This window comes from Phalacrocorax carbo, chromosome 2 (assembly GCF_963921805.1).
Source record: "Phalacrocorax carbo chromosome 2, bPhaCar2.1, whole genome shotgun sequence".
Classification (NCBI taxonomy): domain Eukaryota; kingdom Metazoa; phylum Chordata; class Aves; order Suliformes; family Phalacrocoracidae; genus Phalacrocorax; species Phalacrocorax carbo.
In genome coordinates, this window is record NC_087514.1 from 158,717,094 (window position 1) to 158,735,253 (window position 18,160).

Genomic DNA, 18,160 nt, shown 5'->3' on the forward strand with positions numbered 1-18,160 from the left:
AACATTACTTATAGGTCACACGCTCATATGAGAGCATTCTGGAGGAAAAGATGTATGATTGTAAAGATGACTGTACATATGCTGACTCCTGACTTTCACTCAGATGGTATACGATCAGCTGTCACCCAGAAGGTAAATCAAAGCACGCAGCAAAGTTACAGGCAAGCAGATAATTGAACGGAAGCTGTATTGCAGAAGCTACCCAAAATTACGTCTAAATCATAGAAGCAAAAGTACTAGCATCTCTTCTGCTTCAAATGTCTCAGTTCTAGCTCACTTGAAATCAACTTTTGCCCTTCCTAAAGACAATTTCTGTATTGCCAGTTTTTCATTCGCTTAAACCACTGCCCTCCCCAAATTTAAACATGTAGCAACAGAATGAGGCATTAAAATTTTAAGTCTTCTCTTGTCAAGATACATTTTTATCTGATTTTTTTTTTCCTGGGAGGTACAGAGCAACACTAAATTTTTCAGAGATGCATCTATTCATCATCACAGCCTGCCTTATACAATTTGATGCAAAGTGCTGAAACCAGCTAGAATGCTTCTCAGTTCACCAGAGACTTGAGATTGGTTGATACAAGCTGATTTTATACTGCAAATTTCTTCTGAAGTCCTCTGCAGAAAGATTTCTATTCTTTGTCTGCAAACCAATAAAGGAAGAATGTTTTCCTGTTACTTCCTACTGCTAAATTTCTATATCACAAATCATTCTGACCTTCAAGCTCTGAACTTCCAAGTTCTGCCTTCCTAACATATGGCCAGGAAAGAGTTCTCTTGAATGAAACTTCTCCATTATTTGGTTCATTCTGGAGTAATAAAAATGCCTTTTTTTTAAGTGGCAGGAGTTCTGTTCAGGGGAAAGGATAAAAACTATCTTTCAAATTTCAAGCACTGCAAGACTGTTAGCAGTGCCAAAACAAGTTAATTTCAAAACCTGTGTGTAATTAAACAAAACTCAAAAGATAGAGGCAGAGGATTTGGTCTACATGGTGAATGGTTTTCAAAATTCTACTGTGGAGGAGTCGGCACTTTTTGATCCAAAACTGGACTAACAAAAAAAGAGACATGACACCATTCAATGGCCATGAATTTTAAAACCAATTCCCTGATACTTATCAAGGCTGTTTTTCAATAGTGAGGCTCTCTCACTATAGACACATAAATATATAGTCAGTATTGTGTTTTGAGAAACATAAAAACCGTTGTCAAATGAGATCACAAATTCTAAAAGCAGAATTTTATGAGGGACTCCTTGGATTTAGCAAGCTGAAGCTCTCTATCATAATCATTATGACAGTTTGACAATGAAGTTTATTTGCCACCAACATTAGCAGGACAAATTTATTTATAACAAATGCTTTAAAATGTACTGATAAAAATGCCTATTGATACTGTCAGAGCTGCTTGCAATTTGACAGATCAAATCTTATTTTCATTCCTAAACCCCATGAAGGAATGGTATCACCAACTTGCATTCTGTAGTGAGCAAATTGATTAATCCCCCTCTATAGAAATCTCAACTCTTGATTACACCTATCAGACGTTAAGCAGCATTATTCTAGAGTGACAACACTTGACAAATTCCCAAACCATTTTTCTCAGCCTTTGTGGCCCTGCTAGCTTGTATTAACCCTGATGAAAAATTAATTTTCCTTATCTTCTGCTAAACCCCAAAATCCAAATCCGCCAAACTGGCAACTCTTTCTGTAAAGGTATTATGAAAACCTCTAAAAGATTAATTGCATGTCTTCAGGTGACATTAAATTAATTTCTGTACTCGTGACAGACATTTGATACTCCGTACTGAGAGGACAGATAACATTGTCAGGATACACAGAAGGACAGTGGTGCAGTGTCCCAGGGCAGCCTCTTATGAATTCTCCTTTCGATAAGGCCATACTTCACTGTCATTGGCACTGTTAGTGATCTTGCAGCCCATAGACCTCACTGCACAGGTTTCTATTAACTACGACAATGCTGCGTCTATCCATGTAATCTTTATAAAGCTAATTCAAAAATCACCCAACAGTAAAGGGATGCGCATGCTGGATAAAGCACTTAAAGGAAATAAACTCTGGTTGATTTGTGTAAAAAAAACACAGAGAAGTGAAGTGTTTTCTTGTTTTCTTAGATGCACTATAACTCAAATTCTTTGTAGCATGATAAAGATAAAGGCTTAAATCTTGCAGAGAAATCTCAATCCAAAAACATCTTGTAATTGATTTCCTTTAGGAAAGGAGAACCCCCTCATCTGTTACCAGTTTAAGTCAGTTTTTCCAGTAGTTAAAAGGGGGAAAACCCATCCTTTAGGTTATTAAATTGATCTTCACTTCAAGGACAAGAAAAATTACTCTTCATCAGCTATATAGGTTTTCATATGTAAACTTGTATTTTACTGATACTGCGATTGACTCTAGTAAAAAAAGAGAGACATCTACACAGACAACTGTGATCCCCATGTAACAACAAGGGAAAAAAAACAGTAAAACAAAAACTACATAGAGCAAGAAAGACTATCACCTAGTATATGTATTTTCTCACTACAGTTATCAGAAATGTATATTAAAGGCAAACCCCTAGTAACTAGCTCTTTCTCTTTGACTGGTACTCCAAATACTTTCTCTTTGATATGGCCAGGTGGCAGACGGGACCTGGGAATGGGAAGCTTATCGCTTGACAAATATCCTACAACCAAGCGACATGACCAAGCACTCTTTCTGAACAGTTGAAGACCTGTTTTCAGTCTGTCAAATGCCAAAGAGAAACACCTGGAGACTTTTTTAAAAGGCTTTCTAAGACCTTTAAAAGTCTTCTTTTAAATTCAAGAATAGCATTACATAAACTCCTGCTGTCCAACCAGGCTATAATACTCTATGAATAGACAACTTACCATTAACAACTGGTTTAAGACATACTAATGGTCCAACTTCAACTCAGAGTACACACAGAAATAAGCAACATGAGGCTACAGAAGTGGCAGAACAACCAAAGCACTCCCCATTCACACCAGAAAAAAGACACTTCTGGTGCTGGCCAGTGAATTATGGGTTATTCTTCCCCAGCTTAAAACCTCTGCATGGGGCAAACTTACCTCAAAGAAGAGCACCCAGACTAAGCAATAAATAAATAAATAAAATGCAGAAACAGTTCCCTTCCTGTGATAAAAAGACACTGCTAAGCTGCTCCAGCAAGCCATAACGTGATGACTATCTTCTCTTCTGTGCCTAATGGGGTATGAAAAGTCACAACAGCAAGAAGAAAATGTGTTGTAAAAAAAAAGCAGCTAATTCTATTTAATCCTGTGTACTAACAGAATTCTTACCTTCAGTATCTCCTCATCTGCCTGAGAGGAGAACTAAAGCAGGGAGAAGGCCTGGCCAAAGAGATGTTGGAGAATCCTAGCCATACCTATGCTACACTGAAGTTTCATCAGGAGTGACAGAAACACAGATGATCAGACGTTGAATCACAACTACATGTTTTTCTAGTACAACCACCCACCAGATCATTATGGAAAAAAATACAACCTTGTGTCAAAGCTACAGCCAAATCAACCTTCTGTTGATTTTGACTGGCTATTTATAATCCTCTCAGACATACCTTCATTTTTACATTGCTGTCTGCAAAATACATAACATAGATGTCAATAAACATGTTTTTTGAGCAGTTTCATGGGTCTCTCTTCAGTTGCCAGTCTCCAGGATAATTTTATGTACAGAGAATTTCAGTGAAGACTGGACATACAGAGAAATAACCAAGAGAAGAGACTTGTCTTGGAAAATATCAGCAATCTATAACTTCTGATGCCCCAAGCTCCTGAAGGAATGTTTCTCAGCCAGACATCAGCCTTAGCATGAGAAAGCCAGTACTGAATATCTGGAACCAATACAACTGGAGCTTCCCTTCTTGTGTCATATCTAGCTCTTCTAGTTCATGTTCCTTGAAGCTTAAAACTAGCGGCAAGTTGAATCCCTCTGGGGTGTTGCCCTAAGCTCCTTGTACAGCCTTGACATGGACAACCCACATTAAGTGGTCGGGGGTGGGGTGGGGGGGTAGGTAAAGAGTCAGGATTTTCCCAAATCAGAGCCACACCTCAGTACTAAAGGTCTATTCCAAGTGGGCAAACCTGAAATACCATCTAACAAAGGATTTGTGACTTCTCAAAATATTAAATTTAAATCTGCATGTTTCCCTCCCAAGTTTAGAGATTGCAATCAACTAATTTTCATTTGAAAACTACCTTTTTCTCTTCGTAATGTACTTTAACAGTGTTACAGCTGCCTTTAGTCATCTCCCATCAGGAAACTGGGCTATTAGACACTCTAACACCAACATTGTACCAATATGAATTTTGCACTAACACTTACAATGGCAGAAAATCTCTCCTTTGAGACTTAACAAGAGCGACAAGCAATACCAGACGCGCCTTGCTTTCAGGGCGTTCTGGAGGAAGCAGCGCTCTTCAACATACAATTTAAAAGTCTCCTGAGGAAAAGGAGAAACCTGTTCTGCAGTCTACAATTGGAAATACTTTATTGCATTTTAGTTCCAAGTTATCCACAGCAAAGTTAAATTTAATTTAGGTAGATATGTCTTCCCCCTTCCAAGGATTTTATTGCAAACCTATAAAAAGTACTATCTGTGTCTGGTTTGGATGTCACCTTAAGTCCTTCTAGTTACTAAGTGTGACCACACATGCCCTTGTATTTCATTTTCTTTGTAACCAAATATGCCCCAAAGAGTACAGCCCAGCCCAGCCCACCTCACTACCCCCAAGCCATAACATATTCTGTCTCTACAGGGACCATCCTCACTGGAGGTCCGGGAGGATAGGGTTTATTGCTCATTTTCAGACATTCCATGAAAATACTATACCTTTTTCATAACCAGAATACCACAGGGCTCCCTGACTTCCTCTTTTTTTTTGGTCTGTTGTTTTGGGGTGGGTTTTTTTGGGTACGTTTTTTTATTTTATTTCATTTGGTTGTGGGTTTTTTGGGGTTTTTTTTCTTTTTTTTGTTGTGGGGTTTGTTTTTTGTTGAGACGGAAGAAAGACATTCATGTCCATTTGTGGGATACTTCTTGAGTGAAATCTTGCAGGTTGTGGCAGGCAGAGTCCTTTTCAACTGCATTTCCATTAGCACTGCTTCAAAGGTCTTGCCCATTTTGATACTGTCTAAATGACAAACGTGGTATCCGGGCATTCAGATACTATGGTTTCTGCAGCTCCTTCAGCCCGCTCCTGATAGAATACAGATATCGCTCAGACCTCCTTCAAATACTGTGATAGAAATAAACTGCAATGCCATTCTGCCTCTTAAGAAGTAATAGTATGGTATGCAGCGAGAGTTCCTGTGTGGTTTCTCGCAGCTGGTAGCATTGCAGAGCTGGGCTCCCTCAAGAACTTGTCATGTAAATGCCAAAAAATCTTAGTGTTTGTAATTCCTGACATATTTAGATGAAAGGCACTATAGAGCTTTCAAGTCAAATATTTTAATTAAACTTGAACATATACACGCAAGTAGAAACAAGTACAAACATTAAGCAAAGTTGGTTGATAAAGTTACATTATCAAACACGAATCATCTCAATCAGTATCTTTTTCCATATTTAGAACTCCATAGTCATCTCTTACACTTCTCAGTTACTCTAAATATGAATAAAGTTGTCTATCTTCCATTCCAATTCTTTTTTTCTTTTTACAATCCAAGGACATTCTTTGTGACAGGCTTTTCAAACAAAAAGAAATTGCCAAATCTTTCTTCTTTTCAGATGAAGCATCATCTCAGGTTTTCGGGAATTTTGATCACTAATAAGATATTCCTTCTAATCCAAACAGGGAACACTGAGATTCTTACGTATTTTTTTAATGTATCTATTTACGAAAAAAAGCTTATTGTGCAGCTTTCCACAGAGAGAGAGATTGGTGTGTTCTCGGTGCAGCATAAGAACCAGCATTTTCAGGCCTTTGGGACAGGCACACATCTCTTTGAGCATGGCAGGCCATTTTCTGGCTAGAGAGAAATCACCCAACAACAATATAAGATGACTGAACAATACAGAGATTAAGATATTACCACTTCCCAGAGAAGCTCCAACTAAATGAAAAAACATGTTCAGCACATTTCATATGATCTTAAGATATTTATGGCTGTAGCTGGCACAAACCTGTTTTTCCAGGACCAAAGACACTTCTAATATATTGGCTTAAGGAATTCAGTTGCACTTGGTACTGGCACTATTTACCACAGATTCGTTACTGAGAGCCCAAATGAGATTGCCACAAACCACCATGGTGTTAGAAAATATGCCCCGTCAACAAGGAGTGAAGACTATGAGTGCTCAGAAACAGTTAGGACATATTTTTAAAGAGAGATACAGCCACGAAGAGATATATAAATTCCTTCCTATGTCTCCTGAAGTATAATGCAATTTGTCACAGATTCAAAATTGCAGCATGAAAATGCGGTTTGGTCACCAAGAGAATTCTCCTAAGTGTCCTAAACGTACAGGTTAGACACTGGAATAGATTGCCAAAGAAATCTCCAATCTTGAAATCTCAGAAAAAGGTTTATTCCCTCTTTAAGACAGAATAAATTATTTCTATGGTCCTTTCACCCCTTTTATATAATTTTATGATCACGTTCTTAAGTGATTTATTAGGGTGTTTCATCCCAACAAACAACATTCTACAACCTCACTGAGTCTATTCTTACTTGTATCTTTAGGATTGACTTCAGGCTCCTCACCAAGCCAGCAATTTTCATATTTTCTTAGTAAAATATACTAGTTAAAATACTCAGCAAATATGCTGAACTCCCGTATCTGGAAAGGATGGCTCTGGAGGCATCCCACACAAACCATAGAGCAGTCCAGATCCATCAAAAGACCTTTGGGCCTCCATGGAAAAAAAACAACCACCAAACACAAACCTCAAAATTGATCTGCTAAACACTAAGCACTGCCTCATTTTCCAGGAATGTAACATCTAAAGGAGTAATTAAAATTGAAAACTATTCACTGCACTACCATTCCTGCATAAATTACAGGAGTATGAGAAAGGGATGGGAATATCAGTATTGGGGGGGAAGGGAATTTGTTTTAAAAAGCATCAAAATCTGATGACAATACCTAACATATGCTACCTTGATATGCAGACTTAGTCTGACATACAGGAAATGCTGCATCATTTTCTACTTCCCTTTTCTTTCAGTATAAAAAGCCATAAATTAAGGCATCTTATGTATCAGACAAAGTGTAAAAATTAAAATATTTCTCAGAACTTGAACAGTAATTCCATAAAAATACTTTAAAAGCAAAAGCCTCCCAAGACAGAATATTGTGGAAACAGACGAAAGGCCATTTTACCTTCTGAAGTAACAAGAGATACTCCTACCTGGAGGTCAGAGATCCTCAGTGGTACTGCAGTGCCCAGCAACACAGAAACACATAGTTAGAAGCTTAGACTGGGAAAGATATTGCCCTCAAGAGAAGAAACCATTCTCTTCTGACAGTTTTTGTACACCATAAATCTCACCAGTAGACCAAGAACATGTCCTTAAGTGCTAAAAGAACACCACCAGGAACACACCACCATTTAATCCTGTTCTATGGATGGTCCTACTAAATCTAGAACAATCCTTGCTACCAGCTCCTGTTGTAGGTCAATTTGCTTTAGATAGAGTTAGTATGGGTCTGGCCTCAAACAGTTTCCTCAGCTGACAGCTCTACTGTCGTGCTGCACCATGGCTGGCAGGCAGAAAGAGAAGAGACTTTCCAAGTCTTTACCAACAGGCATCAAAAGAGCTTCAAAAAGGAACGTGCATTGTGTCTAATCGCAAGCCATCTCACTGGTACATGGGTATTCAAAACACCTCTGCACAAAAGAGCTCTAGCAAGAAAAAAGGGTACAAGTGATTAGACTGAGAAAAACGGCAGGGCTGCTTAACTGCAGGATCAAGTCAGAGCATGTTGATAAGAGATACCAGCCATCCCTTCAGCCAACGGCAGGGAGTTAGAGGAAGCACAATTACATGCTAAGGAGAATGGCTAGGAAAAACGAGATTTGGCTGTTGCTTTATATTTAGGCTTAAGGCAAAAGTTGTGACAATAAATAAAGCATGTGGCAGGACTAAACACTAGAAATGGAAACTAAATGTGATCTGTGATCTTTATTGTATTTCAGTCCAAGCAGCTTTTAATTCTTCTTTAAAATCCTGTCAAAATAGACAAGATTGGCTCCCCTGCTGCTCAATTTTTTCTTTTTCCTTGTGTGGTCAAAGAAACAGTGTCACAGATTCAGCTTGTCACCAACTGATTAAAAGTTAATCAACTATCTTGATCAGTGTTAAACAGCCAATTACAGCGCTTACTTTTGTTCTTCCACAGGCGTAAAGAAAACTTAAAATTACCATGACAATATGAAAAAAGTAGCGAAGGGTACATGTAAAGAACCTGTTTTACCTTGCTAAAACCTTGGTATCTGAAAGTTATGGACAGAGCAAATCTGCTTCTGTATACAATCAAAGAGGGGTTACACGTGCATTTAATGAAGCTAATTGCTCTTGCTTACCACGAGACTATCTGGAATAAATCATTTATGACTTTCTGAAATACAGCATTATGATGAAAAACTATTTCATTGTGAATGCTGGTTTGGGCACTGATAACCATTTGTTTTGAAGAGCTGTATACAGTGGCGACTGGCATTGTTTTGTTTCACCACATAATAGAGAGTTGTGCATGATTGCTTTATTCAATTATTCATGAACAACAAACCTGCCATACCTCTTGCAGACCACTGGGATTCCTGCAGACATATTTATAAATAAATATTTTTAGCCCAACAGAAGCAATTTCTTTCAGCCTCTTGTACTTTATTCTCTGTACTTAAGTTACCATGTCTGAGGAATTAGACATCCTCCAAATCAGGTTGTTGTCAGCTCTATTTAGTCAATAACATTCTTTATGTTAATATTGTGAAAGACCACATGGTCACTATGCAATTCACAATTTTAAGTGTATTTAAGTTTTATGAGCTGTAGAAGAACATTTATAAAAAGTAGTTAAGACTTTGGCATTTCAACTTCCTCTCCATTTCTACAGAGTAAAGCCAGCCCCCAAGGCCTTGTTCAGCCCCTGTTAACACACTGTTCACTTCATTATAGATTACAGCAGTTCTGCAAGTTTCCCTAATTAACATTCTGAATAATTTAAGAAGCATTCTTCCTAAAAAGCACCTCCAATGTACCACAGTATTAAACCACATGACATCCTTCTTTCCTCCTCAGCATAAACCTGAGGACAGATTTCACACTGACACCACCATCTTGCTACATCCCTTCATCTCAGTTTCTTCAGAGCCCTAATAAATTAACTTGTCTTTTCATTAAGACAGAAGAAATGTGGTCGAGATACTTTCTAACCAAAGCCCCAGATCTTAAATATGCACACTGCCATCAAGACCAGCATTGTGAGTCCTCCACAACACTGGTGCTCAAGGGACACACTGCAGATAATAGACCCCTCATCAAAAGATAAGGAAATCTCATTTAGATGCAGCAGTGAAATGGCAACGTTTTAAACCCAGCCTCTAACAGAAAACATCCCCCTCCAACGTACTGCTTAGATTAGTTTCACAACACACTTCCGAAGAAAATAAAAACAATCTTCCCTTGAGTACCGAAACCACACTAACACCAGCACTTGCACACAACTAAATTAGGTGGCTTCAACTACTGAATAAGCAGGGCCTAGCTTTTTAACTGCACCTTAAAGACAGCCATCCAAATCCTTTTCTCTGACCAATTATCAGAACTACCAACTGTAAGCAGAAGGAGCTCAGCTAAGGAACCTTTCAGGCACAAGTTGCAACGAACTTAAAAGAAAGGAGTATTATTTCAATGTGATTTCAGTGATAACTGTCTGACAGTAAAGCATGACAGCAAACATTGATTTCTGAATAACTGCTAATAACTCACAGTTCTGAAAATATAAAATATGGATTATTAGGTCTGCTAAATCTGCTACTGCCCTCATCCGCTTAGGCCCATTTTTTATTTTGGGATTACACGGAATGAAACACACAAAAACAAACCATGACGAGACACACACACGAGATGAGCCTTGGAAACTTACCCCTCCTGACAACTTAATCACCCTGACTTTGCTGCCGACATGGGGCCCATCTCCACTACCACTGTTTGTCCGCTGCATGACAGTCCTTTTCACGCCAGGTTTCAGTTCCTGGGGCCTTGCTTGTGCTGAAGCTACTCGAGCAGTCTGTGTCACGGGCAGCGACGCTGCAGCAGGTTTTGTCTGTAACACTTTCTGCGGCGCCTGAGGCTGACTCGGAGGTACTGTCCTTGTCTGCCTCAGCTGCTTCACCGGCTTCAACTGCTGTCCTTGATACTGCATATTTGCGCCGACCTGTGGGAAATCTGTGGGTTTGGGTTGGATATTTGGAACTACCATATCTTGCTTTTTAACAAGGAGTCTGTTTTTCACATTTTGCCTGGTCTGTAAGCCAGAGTGGGGTATGTAAGGGCTGCCATTGGTGGGGAACTCGGAGGAGTCGTCCTCCTGCTGCATGTAGGACTGCTGCGTAGAAGGTTGCTGCTGCTGCTGCTGCTGCTGCGCAAGTCTTTCCAGCAATTCTCTCTTTCTAGCACCAGCCTGCTGCTGCCGTCTCAGCTCCTTTTGTTTCAGAATTTCTTCTCTTAGACGCTTCTGCTCTTCTATCTTCAAACGATACAATCTAGTTTCTTCATCTTCATCTGGATACTACAAAGGAAAATACAAATTAATTTATAAAATTCTCAACAAATGCCCAGTTTGGTCAAAACAACATTAAATTGTTGTTTCAGATGTTTTAAAGCTATAACTCTCCAAAGAGCTTTTTAAATTATCTCTGATACCAAACTAAGGCTATTAGTTGAGTATATCTGCTGCTAAGGTTTATTTGCTATTCATTACAGACAAACAGCTCAAATCAGGTTTAGAACTTCCTGGATAGAGAGGGTGGGAGGGTGGGGAAAGAAGAGCTTTAATACCAGTTGAGAAATCTTATCAGAATACTTAAAAAAGTTTTACAAATTGGAACTCATTTAGAAGTTTCTAAAACCAATTAAACTATTAATATAATTCAAGATATCAAAATATGTTTCAAATGGAAAGTAACAATACGGAGGCAACCCACTGTCACACAGGTTTTATCTTGCTCTTTTCTGACAAAGTAACAAAAGGTAGGGTGGTAAATGACCTGAAAGGCCCTGATTAGAACTATTGATTTTTCTCACAGAATTTTCAGCCTGATCTCAAACTCATTTGTCACACAATAATTGGTTATAATGAACAGCACAAGTCAATCTCTCTGACCTTGAACTCGTGCACTCTCTTCAGAATCAAAATGTTGCCAAATGCAGTGTTGGAATATTAATGGTATATAGAGAATGCCTTTAATATTCCAGCCCTGGGCCCTTCTGAAAGTACTACACACCATCAAATAACCTTTCTAAAGATTCTTCAACTTTGGCACAGCGGGTTCTTATGAAAAGCTGTACGAAATGGGCAAAAGTCAAGGAAATGAAGATTCCCAATATCCTAAAAAAGAAATCAAATTACTCCTGTGATACAAACACATACATTTCTCAAAATTACAAAGCATACTTTTTTAATGTATTTTTTATTTTCAACCGTTTGAAGTATTAAGTTAGAGACTTGTAGAGACTGCTTACAGATAGTAAGGAGCACAGCATTCTAACTCAAGATATATTAATCACCCCTGACGAAAACAGGCTCTCAAAGTAACAATATTTTGCATTTGGGTGAATTACAGCATAAAGAATGCAAAAATATTTCTCAAATACTGGGAATCCACGATGAAGTTATTTGCTTTGTAGTAATTGGGTACAAGCTCTTGTCAACACAAATGCCATTTTAAGACCCAAATGTGCAACATTTTTGCTTTTACTTAATTCAAGTGCTTTTATCCCTGGTACATCCCAGGATCCTCCCCAAGCAAAGGGGGAAAAAAAAAAAAGAGCAGAACAGATCCAACCATACAGTTGGTTCACAGATATAAAAGCCCACTAGAGTTGTATTCGTACTCGTAGAATCCAGATGTACAAACCTTGAACACTTGTTTCCTTCAGATATAACTGCTTCTTCCCTGAGCACCTACTGATAGGGATTATTCCCACAGTGACTAAGAAATAGCTGCATGTCTCACACTAGAAGTCCAGCCTAGTCAATGGCTAAAATAAAACTTACAAAACTGGATTTTTGAATTAATTATATTTTTTTAGTATGGCCTTTAGTTCTGAGATGAGCTCTTTTTAAGAGAGTGCTTCATATACTGAAGGGTTCTAATCTTCCTCTATACTCTTCAGACTATGACAGTGGTGATTAATGCCTAATCACTATAACAAATATATTACAGTATTCAATGATAGATGGTAACAGGAATATACTTCCACAAAGTAAAATCGGCAGTGGTAGGAAACTCAAGTAGTTAAAAAAAATAAGGCCCTTACAAAATACAGTAAAAGGGTAAGACCCTTAAATACAGTTTGCACAGCATGACAAAACACAGATAAGCTCCAGATGGAAGGGTGTGCTGTTATGCAGATCCTGATATAAAGAATAAAATTTTCAGTCATTTTCAGAGACAGTAAATATCTCAATTACCAAAACTGTCCAAACTCAAAACCTCTTCCACTTAATTTAATAAATTCGTTTGTTCACTTGCTTTGCTTTAGATCAGAATATTCTACATTTTGTCTAAATGGGTTTGATGGATGAAAGCAAGCCAGTACCAAATTAACCTATGGAGGTAGCGCTGTATTTTTTATTTCCTTTATGTTTAATTGAAGGTGTCAATATGAGCAAGGATCTGCATGAGACCAGCTCTTCTAGCAGCTGTCCTTTATTACCAGGGACTTGTCTGCTCATATTATCATCTAACCATTTCTGCAGGCCTTGGAAGATGCAGATCATGATCTAGTAAGCACAAAACACTAACTCAAAGGCTGCATATAGCAGCACAAGTATGCATACTTTGTGGCATGCTTAAATGAGTCTTGCTAGCAGACAAGGAGTGAACATCCTGAGGAACTCTGACCAATACATCTGTGCAGCACATACACGCTAGTTCAACTACGCTAGCATTAAACATAGAAGACAACTGACAAACTATATTACCAACACATATGAAGTTAGATTAATGCTTAGTAGAACCTTCAGGCAACTTGATCTCAAACATAATCTGGAATTTTCCTTTCAGGAACTCAACTCAATACTTAGGAAATCAGTACAGGTCCTACAAATTCAATTCCTTCTTAAAGGGTAAGTTTTGAAATCAAGGTCCAAGAGCTCTAAGGTTATATGACAACTGCTGATGAGCCTGTTAGCAGGCTATGGATAAACCTAAATCCATCATCATGAGCAAGTTGCCACTACTGGTAAGTTCTCAGTAAAATACCCTTGCAGCTAGAGTAGACCAAACAACATAATGACCCTGCAATCATTAACAAAATATTTGAATTAGGAGTCAGATTTAATTGGAATTAGTTGTGCAAATGACCCAACAGTACAGATTCAGAACGGGCAAACTCCTCACTAGGCTGAAAACAAGGGCTGTTAAATCCTCTGCTACTTAGCTTTAAGAGCACCCTATATATACTACACTATACTACAGTGTGTGTGCATATACGTATATATGACCCATAGTACATATAAATGAGCTATACTATGTAATAAGACGCTTCATCACACAGAACAGGCAAGACAGTACATTGGGTCAAGATGGAAAGAGTACACAAAGCCTATCGCTAATGATCTTTCGTCCCATTAGTTTAATAAGCCCAGTACAGATTTCTCCAACAAGCAGCAGCACTGCCAAAAACAAACTAAAAAAAAAAAAAAAAAAAAAAGGCAAGCAACTGGGAGAAAGCAGACACCCTCCAAAGATGTCATTAAGTTCACAGCTTGCCAAAAGCAACATTATCTGTAGGTGAAGTAGCAGAAGAACTTGAAGCAGCCTTTTTCCTAGATAAACTCTTGATACTTCACCTTTTTCTGTAGAAAACTCTACAACATGAAGAAACAGTATATTGTACACAGCTCCTTCTTTTACAGGAGGCTGCAGAGTACAAGGCCAGAGATGCAAAGCAGTTCCCTTAGCTTTGTGGAAGGTTTTTTTTTTGTTGGGTTTTGGTGGTGGTTTTTTTGTTTGTTGTTAAGGTTTGTCAGTTTGAAGTGGAGATTATCCTCTCCCTTTGAACAGTTCTTGAACACAACATATTTCATTGTAGTCTGAAGGAAAGACCAAGCCTTAGCTATACGTTTTCTTCTGCCTTAAGGTCCAAAGAGGCTTTGATGGAAAGTGCTAAAATAAAATGTTACAGGCTGCTTTTCTGAGTCTGAAGAGCAGCAGTAAGAGAAGCAGCAGTCCTACACATCGTTCTCCAGAACTTAGAACAGCACTGTTGACTGAGGAAAAGACAGCAAAGATGTGCTCTAAAACAAGCGTTTAAGTTTCCTACTGTAATTTAAGCCCTAGCATCAGTAGCTTGCCTCTCAGGCAGTAGATTTAAAAAACCAAATCCACACCTTTTTAGAGGTCTTCAGGCTTCATTGCTAGTTAACAGAATTAAATGCAGAGTCCGAAGAATCAGATACTGTAAGTGTTCTGGTTTGCTATCAAGGAACAAAAAAAGGAATCATGCAACCAGGCTCACTTGTGTCCCTCGGTAGAATGGGTGCAAGGACGAGCAATCAAAATGGTTTGATCTGTGGCACATACACAAATCAATTCAGCAAGTTTATTTTCATTTTTTCATTTGTAGCATTAGAAGCAAAAGAGGCTAGAATCATTTGTCCAAAAATTAATGACAAGTCTTCATAAAAGGTAAGGCCAGATCCAAATTACATCATGTGGCTGTTTTTGTTCAAAACCACAAAGTATCTTCAATAAAGGCCCATGCATACACATCACACATTTCACTTCAGTGATAACACATCAGCTCCTGAACCCCTGGAAGGTATGAGTCACCCTACGAAACACAGGTGCTGCTGCATTTTGGACAAACAGGAAGAGAATGAAGAACGAGGTTACACGTTAATTTGAGAAGCACGCTGCCCTCTTGCAATCTTCCAACTGGAAAAAGACTGTGATAAGAAGAATCTTCTAAGCACACAACAGGAGGCACCATTATAAAAATTTGGAAGTCAAACTTACTTATACTGGAGAAACCCCAAATTTAGACATTTTTTCAGTTTTTCAGGTACAAGTTTTTCAATTTTTCAAGTACAATTTTTCAGGTAGTTACTTTCAAAAAAAATATGAAGCAACTATTTTCCACATTGCAAATCTTTTTTAACAAAGCAACACAAAACCCAAAAACCCAACTTCAAAATTTACTGGATTTGGGAGAATGGAACGTGAAGGTTTCTTTTGGTACATCAGGACATGAACTGCAATAGACATACGGTGTCAGCATACCTATGATTATGCAGCACTCTACTAATTTCTCTCCTGTCCCGAGCTCCAAAATCCATTTCTTCTGAAGAGAGTCACATTACCTTTCTAGATTACCCCCTTCTTTAAACTCAAAAATATTTAGTATTGCCTTAATTCCTCTTACCCTAAACGGACTTCAACAGGAGTAAATTCAGGCCCACAGTCATCACTCATACTTTCCAATGTCATTGAAAAAATGATTTTTCAGACTAAGGATACGCAAGTCTAAATCTGGGAGAGTAACAGCTATTTGAAATGGACAAAGGCATTTAAAGTCAGTATTTTGCAGCCTCACAGGAACAGGCACACAAGCATACCATTAGTAAAGCAGAAATACAGTTTTTAATCTTCTAGTCACTCAGGTTGCAAACCTTTCAAACGTCTATTTTGAAGGTGAGCAAAACCTTTAATAGCCAATATTGCTATTTTTTTGGTGTTTCCTGAATGATAGGGCATTCATAAATATGGCCACTGACTCTTCGGGAAGAAGGATGCAAAGAAAAGTCTTAATAATTTTCCAGTTGAAGACACTTGCAAAATAACCTGCCCAATTCAGTTATGAGAAATACAGCTAGAACAGACAACAGAACTTAACTCTTTCTCATCTTCATAGGAAGCAAAAGAACAGGACTAAGCTCATTACAAGAAAAACACACAAAAGAGACTGGGAAACATTACAATCGGCCTACGGAGAGAAATGTAATAACCTACATTACAACAATAGTGAAGAATATATTTAAATGCTTGGAAATGAACAGTACTAGCGCAGCAATGTTGTTTCTAGGAGTGATAATAAGCAGCAGTGAACAACACTATCACAGCAGCCCAGCTGAAAAGGGACAACTGCTACTACACCACTGTTAGCAGAGCAAGGCTTTATTTCAAGTCCACTTCAAAAGAAGAAGGGTTCTGTGCATGCACATGTTCACACACTTTTTTAGTACTTGCTAAACATATCTACAAAGGCTTCACTTTTATGGTTAATAATAGGAAACACTAGGAGATACCATTTTTTCCAAGGTAACTTTTTTTAATCCTGTTTTGCAAAAAACTTACATGAAATAGGTATCAAACTGTTTTCAAAAGATAGCTCCAACACAGAAGTAAAAAGAAAGCTTTATTTGTAAAACCAAGAATTCACATGAGTAAGATTAGTTAATTTTACAACTACACGTTTGTTAGGATAAGTTTAAAAATTAAGATGGAGAGAACAAGAGGACTGCTTTGTTTGGGTTTTTTTTTGGTTGGGTTGTTCGTTTGTTGGTTTTTAATTCATTTGATTAAGAGGAGTGAAAAATATTCACTCATTTTTCTAACCAGAGATATTTTCACACTAATGCCTTAATTTTCATATGACTAAAGTGTGAAAGAACTTTAAGATGTTTCAGATGGGGAGGCCTGTAGCCGATCTGCTTCAAAACTTACCTTACTAATGTCCTGAAAGACACAGGCTTCTCGAAGAGGCACTGCATTTTCTGTGACTTAGATTATTCCAAGAGACTGAATTGAGGGGAAGGGGATTACTTAAGTAATTTTTCAAAAAACGAGCAAAATTAAAAGCTGAAAAAAGGAATTTTTTTTATATTACCATTGAAAAGCAAGTGCACAGGAGGTCAAACTGCTAGCTATGGGTTTCTTTTGTGCCTCATTTGTGAAAATTAGTTATGACCATCCCTAATTCAAGAACATGATGAAAAGCTAATCATGAGCAGCTTAAAGGGAAGACAGTATTATCACAATTAAACCTTTTAACGGTTGCTGAAGAAAACCTGGTGCTTGAGACAAGATTCATGGTCAACTAAACTATAAAGATTTACAGTTCTGCTCGGAATAATAACTTGACACTCAGAAATTATACAGGGTACATTCAGCCATCATGTTCCTCTCGTATCTCCTGATGTTCAGGATTAACAGTACCATCAGCGCAATCCTACCCACTCTCTCAAACTAACAGAGCTCATGGAGAGTCTTCTCTACTTTCCAGGAGGATTTGTGCAGGGAAATGGTCATCTCTTCACAGTGCATGATCCAGTAGAGCCCAAAACATTGGCACCTCATTTTTTGATTGTGCAGAGTACCAGCAGAGCAAACAGCATAATTTTCTCCAAAATGGAAAACTTGAGAGCATCTCCTATTTTTCCTCATATCACAAGGTTTCATGAAAGAGATTTTCTTCTTCAAGATCAAGAAGCTCCATGGACAATGCAGCTGCAACCTCCTGTGTGAGTGCTCAAGACCCTAAAAGAGACTAGGCAGCCTAAAGGAAAACAGCACGAGGAAGATCTCTCTCAAATGGCCCTTTTTTTGGGCCATAAAGCATCACAGGGAATGGAAGACGTTTGTTGACTTAGAAAGAAGTGATTATCTGAAAAAAACCTATCATAATCTTGGAAGACAAAAACGGGCATGAAAAAAATGAGCACAATGGGTATTTCAGAGACTGTGTCATTGATGACCTTTACACAACCTCTGCCTTTTCATAGAAGAAATGACGACGACTCCTGCAAAACAGACTCGCCACAGCCCTGCCAACCTTCCAGACTTCTTTTTTATCAATGGAGACTGGGTTTGCTATCACATTAAAGAGGAAAGTGCAACTCAGAAGGGAAGCCTTTAGTGGCACCAAAAATATTAGGT

The 18,160-nt window shown here is 38.2% G+C and overlaps 1 protein-coding gene across 7 annotated transcripts in view; it reads right to left on the reverse strand.

Annotated features, from left to right (window-relative positions):
* Window positions 1-18,160, reverse strand: part of RBM33 (RNA binding motif protein 33) — a 105,865-nt gene that overhangs the window by 23,348 nt on the left and 64,357 nt on the right. For 6 of the 7 annotated variants that reach the window (XM_064445034.1, XM_064445037.1, XM_064445036.1 and 3 more), the window contains exon 15: window positions 10,141-10,785. In XM_064445034.1, coding sequence (XP_064301104.1) covers window positions 10,141-10,785 — 645 coding nt within the window. Of the gene's footprint in view, window positions 1-5,476; window positions 6,018-10,140; window positions 10,786-18,160 lie in introns of those variants that run through there. The other variant, XM_064445039.1, reaches the window with a different exon arrangement.